Source organism: Dipodomys ordii, unplaced genomic scaffold (genome assembly GCF_000151885.1).
Source record: "Dipodomys ordii isolate 6190 unplaced genomic scaffold, Dord_2.0 Scaffold60, whole genome shotgun sequence".
Taxonomy (NCBI): Eukaryota; Metazoa; Chordata; class Mammalia; order Rodentia; family Heteromyidae; genus Dipodomys; species Dipodomys ordii.
The window spans coordinates 4,145,750-4,151,247 of NW_012267276.1; the positions used below are offsets into that span (position 1 = coordinate 4,145,750).

At 42.1% G+C, this 5,498-nt stretch overlaps 1 protein-coding gene across 1 annotated transcript in view; it reads left to right on the top strand.

Annotated features, from left to right (window-relative positions):
• Kat2b (K(lysine) acetyltransferase 2B) overlaps positions 1-5,498 on the top strand; it is a 90,104-nt gene that overhangs the window by 66,925 nt on the left and 17,681 nt on the right. Inside the window, exons 12-13 of the mRNA XM_013022109.1 lie at positions 2,555-2,763; positions 3,753-3,879. Of these exons, the coding sequence (XP_012877563.1) occupies positions 2,555-2,763; positions 3,753-3,879 (336 nt within the window). The remainder of the gene's footprint in view (positions 1-2,554; positions 2,764-3,752; positions 3,880-5,498) is intronic.

Consider the following 5,498-nt stretch of genomic DNA (forward strand, 5'->3'; position numbering starts at 1 on the left):
CTTCCTTCCTTCCTTTTGTTCAAGGCCAGCATTTTACCAACTGAATCACAGCTCCATATCTGGTTTTTGCAGTTAGAGATAAGAATCACCTGGACTTTCCTTCTCCCATTGGCTTTGTGTCTCGATGGTTAGGTCTCTGCCTCCTGAGTAACTAGGATTACAGGTGTGAGCCACCAGTGCATGGACTCAAATTTGTGGCTCAAGTGACTCTCCCATGTCAGCCTCCAGAGCAGCAGGAGGCTACTATGTGTGGCTGTCTTTGCATGTAGTAGCAGGTTTGAGTAACTGGGATCTGCCAAATATATGCATCTCAAAAGCATAGAATACACCCCTCCTACCTTGTGTTGAAACGTTTGCTGACCCTGGTGTAATATACATCCCATATCCAAATTCCCCATCTGTCTAAATGGTGTCCTTTGTCACAATTATTGCTGCTGTTGAAGGATCAACTAGGGAACAAAGCATTGCATCTAACTTTGATTTCTTCATGCTTTTAGTGTCTCTCTTTTTGTGGGCTTCCGTGGGTTGAACCCACGGAAAACACACGTCTGCTAAGTCTCTTTACTTTAAAGCAGTAATTTTCCAGCTTTTTCTTGGCCTTTTGATATGTTGTTGTTGATTCTTGGTCACCACTTTTGCTGTCTATTTGAATTTGCCTTTGCTTACTGGTTATTAGATTCAAACACTTTTAGTAAAAGTACTGCTGCTATCTTGTTACGTGATACCCATTGCAGAGTGGCTTAAGCCATAGGAGAAATGGCCTGGATATTATTTTATCAACAATTTTTATATCTGCTTACTATAGCTCTATTCAATAAAAAAAGATTAAGTTTTGCTTTGCCACTTTTTTTTTTAGGTATTCTGTGATATTGAGATTAATTCAGAGAACTGGACTGTTTTAGTAGAAATATCTCCTCATGGACTAGGGTTAAAGCCTAACCTACGTGAGGCCCTGGGTTTAATCCCTGGCACCACAAAATAATAATAATAAAGCTAGGCACTGATGCCTTACGCCTGTAATCCTAGCTGCTCAGGAGGCTGAGATTTGAGGATTGTGGTTCAGAGCCAGCCCTGGCAGAAAATTCTGTGAGACTTGTATCTCAAATTATTCGCCAAAAAGCCAGAAGTGGAGTTGTGACTCAAGTGGCAGAGTGCCAGGGAGAGCATAATACCCCGAGTTTAACACCCCAGTGCTGCTCCCTCAAAATAATAATAATAGATCTCATCATACGATTATTCTTTCCCATTGTGATGTTTGGTCTGTGAGGACTTCAAACACTGGTTCTTCTCTTCTCTGAGTCTTTTTTTTTGTCGGTTGTCTGCCTTGACCTCTGGGCCTGGGCACTGTCCCTGAGCTATAGAGGCTACAGCACTTTACCACTTGAGCTACAGCACCACTTCTGGTTTTCTGGTGGTTAATTGGAAATAAGGGTCTCACAGACTTTCCTGCCCAGGCTCTGCGTCCTGAGTAGCTAGGATTATAGGCGTGAGCCACTGGTGCCCCGCTTCTTCTCTTAGTCTTTTAAGGATTGAATATTTTCACTGATCTTAGTGTTTTAAGTTCTAAAGTGGACTGCAATCATGGTTGAAATTTGTTAGATGGATTTCGTAGTGTGTGGAACTGACTGGTACTGGCACATGGAAGCAAGCAGTTAAATTTTAGGAGTTTTCTAAGCTGGTTGTTAAATAGCTTGGTGGCTTGAAATTGATCACAGTGGTGCCTGGTCACATGGACATCCAGCTACTGTAGACCAATGAAAGCAGCAAAGTGCTACCAGTTAGGACTTTTCCTCCCTGAAGAGCTGTTTGCGGAACATTTATTTCCCTGCACTGCACTGATGGATTAAATAAGACGAGGAACACAGAGTACCGGCCCTTGCTGTAATGTCTGCTGTGGTTTAGTGAGGGTCAACAGATACTCCTTAGCAAAGAAAACTGTTCTCTGAAAAGAGGTGCTAAAATAGGAATGTGACCACTGTGTTTTGGTCTTTTATGAGAATTTGGGATCTGTCATCACAATGGGTCTTTTAAAGCTGAAGTAAATGAGATTATTATTATTATGTTTTTAAACAAGGGACTGGCAAATTATGGCCCATAGGCCAAATGTGATTTACTCTGTTTTGTGTTCTAGCTAAAGTCTTAACTGGAGTACTAATACACCTATTCTTTTAGTACATCTGTTCCTTAACAGAGCATCTGTATCTGCCTTTGTACTGTAGTAACAGTTGAGAAGTGAAGACAGAGATCTTAAGGCTCAAACAGTCTAAGATGTTTTTTCTCAGGCACATGATGGAAAAATTGGCTGATAGCTTATCTGGCACCTTGGTGGTCCTCAGATTTCTCCCACTGCTTTACTTATCTTTTCTATTTTGTCTTCATGACTTGAGGAATGTGTGTGCGTGTTCATGCATGTGTGTCTGCATGCATGTGTGTGTATTTGTGCCCTGGAAATCCGCAAACGTGTACCTGACTAGAACAAAGAAGAGAAGCTTTGATGTGCCATTGCCTTCACAGAGTAGCTGTGTGTGACCTTTTCCTGTCTCCTGCATCCTAGACCAATTTTCTGTCGGCACACTCAGCCAGGGACGAGGCAGCGAGGCTGGAAGAGCGCAGGGGTGTCATTGAATTCCACGTGGTTGGCAATTCCCTGAACCAGAAACCAAACAAGAAGATTCTGATGTGGCTGGTTGGTCTACAGAATGTCTTCTCCCATCAGCTGCCCCGAATGCCAAAAGAGTACATCACACGGCTTGTCTTTGACCCGTAAGCTCTTCCTTCTCTTTTTCCCTGCCCCCTTGATCCCAAAGCTTGGGTACTGTCCTCAGGGCTGGTGCGCTCCCACTTGAGCCACAGCTGCACTTCTGGCCTCTTTATTGGTAGTTAATTGGAGATCAGAGTCTCCTGGAGTTTTCTATCTAGGCTGGTTTGAACTGTGATCCTCAGATCTCAGTCTCCTGAGTAGGTAGGATTATAGGCATGAGCCTCTGGTGCCCAGCTTAAAATGTTCTTGTTAACATGCTCTGTATTTTAAGTTACTATTTGGCTGTCCTGTACTCCATTCATTTAGCAGTATACACGCTTAGAAGCTATATTAGCTTTTTGGTAATCCACTCATTCTTGGATTAACTACTGTGGTGCCTGATCTGTAATGTTTTTGAGTAAGAATTAACTACAGAGGGGCTGGGAAGGTGGCTCAGTGGTAGAGCGCTTGCCTTGCATGCATGAGGCCCTTGGTTTGATTCCTCAGCGCCATATAAGCAAAAAGAAAAAAGCCAGAAGTGACGCTGTGGCTCAAGTGGTAGAGCGCTAGCCTTGAGCTGAAGAGCTGAGGGACAGTACCCAGGCCCAGAGTTCAGGCTCCATGACCGGACTCAAAAAAAAAAAAAAAGAAAGAAAAAGAATTAACTGCAGAAATGTGTATCACGTTTGTCATGACTTTAAGCACTCTTCTTGATTCCCACCATGATTCCCTGGGCATAGGGTATGTCAGTTCCAAAACACCTCCACACATAACTTTCTTGCTACTTTTAGACATTGGACACTTATTAGAGGACATTCAATTTTGTTCTGTGGGTGCTCTGATGATGTCTTTTGTTGTCAAGTCCTAGGTAAAAGTATAGTGGCTAGAATGAAGGAAGTTCCCACAGAAATTCAAGACATATCTCCCCCCCACCTTTGGTTAGTTAGTGACCACCCAGAGCATCCTATAAAACCAAGATTGGTAAGACTTTGACATAATTTTATCCTTTCAGGAAACACAAAACCCTTGCTTTAATTAAAGATGGCCGTGTTATTGGTGGTATCTGTTTCCGTATGTTCCCATCCCAGGGATTCACAGAGATTGTTTTCTGTGCTGTAACTTCAAATGAGCAAGTCAAGGTAAGGAAAACCCACGTCTTAGAAGAAAAGTGGGGTGTGGGGTTCGCACCAAAGCTGTGAAGCTTGGAGAAGCTCTCTCTATTCTGTGTTCAGAGAAGACTGCAAATAGAGCTCATGGTTTTCTGAGATGAGTCTTCTTACTCTAACTGTGTGTTCATGTAAGAGAGAGATGGGGGAGGGGGGAGAAGAGGAAAGTTGGGTTGTCAAAAGGCACCCTCACTGTGCAATTCATGATGTACCTGAAGTGTACTCTGTAGTCAATGAAGAGAGCTTTGAAAGTGACGCTCAGTGTTAAACACACACGCATGCACACACACACACACACACACACACACACACACACACACACACACGGTATCATCAAGCCACCAGAAAGGTTGTAATTGATGTGGATTAGGAAGGTGACTTAGCCAGTTAGACTACAGAAAGATTCTATGATTCCTAAAGTACTTCTATAAGGGAAGTTATGAAGAATTTGAGTGCATTCATGAATCAGCATTCATGTAGGGTTTGGAATGTGTTGGAGTTTTTATTTTCCCTACTTGTTAACTTATCTCCCCTTATCCTGGGCATGAATCCCTTCCTGCCTGGCAGGTGTGGCTGTTTTATTGCTATTGTAGTTGGTCTGGCTAGACAACCCATGTGACAGAAAGAGGTCCTATCTAGATTATGTAATGACCTCCTCTGCTGCTCTGAGGAAACAGGGAATCAGAAATAAATCCTGAGAAGATTATGCATTGAGTATTCAGGGAGCTCTAAAAGCTACCATGGAAAAATATTATTGTGGGTGGTGGAAAGATGAGAAGAATGATTGCGTGGTCTAAGATAATGTCCAGTAGAGGCCTATTGTAAGCTGAAATGTTGCAGTGATTGCATAGATGAATAGCCACATTTTTAAGAGAAGCAAGTGGAAACAGGTGAGATTAGTTATTAATAATATTTTGTTTTGCCCAGAATTCAATGTTATGAAATATTTTTGGGACCTTTTTTTTTTGTTTTTTTGATTTTTTTGTTACTAAGTCTTTGAAATCAATTGTATATTTTATGCTTCTAGTATGTATCAATTTGGATGAACTATATTTCAACAAGACACATGTGGCCTTTGGCTTCTGTATTGGGCAGTGAAGGATGAACTATGTGGTTGATTCCTTCCTCAAAGAAACTGTGTCATTCACAAAAACAAAGAATGAGTATTCTCTGCTCAAAGGCATTGGGTACCTCTGATTTCATTAGCAACCTTGTTCTCTGACCACAGTCGCCGTTGTGGCTTCTGTGAAGTGTTTATTCTCACAAAGCACAGTGGAGGTGTGTGAGCACATCCAGGACCAAGTAAGTCAGGTCTTATTATTTGGATTGGGGAAATAAAGAACTAAATTTACTGGAGACTCTGTTTTCCAAAGGATTCTGACAGTATGTCTTTAAATGGTATTATTTGTACTGTTACATTCTCCCCTCCCCCAGCAAAGTGAGAAATGTTCAAGTACCCAGGTGTTTCTAAACATCTAGAGTTTAGGACTTTAAGGCAAATTTTAACTGTTCATAGAGAGAGGTTGTATAACACTTGTTTTCTCCCTTCCCTTCCCTTCCCTTCCCTTCCCTTCCCTTCCCTTCCCTTCCCT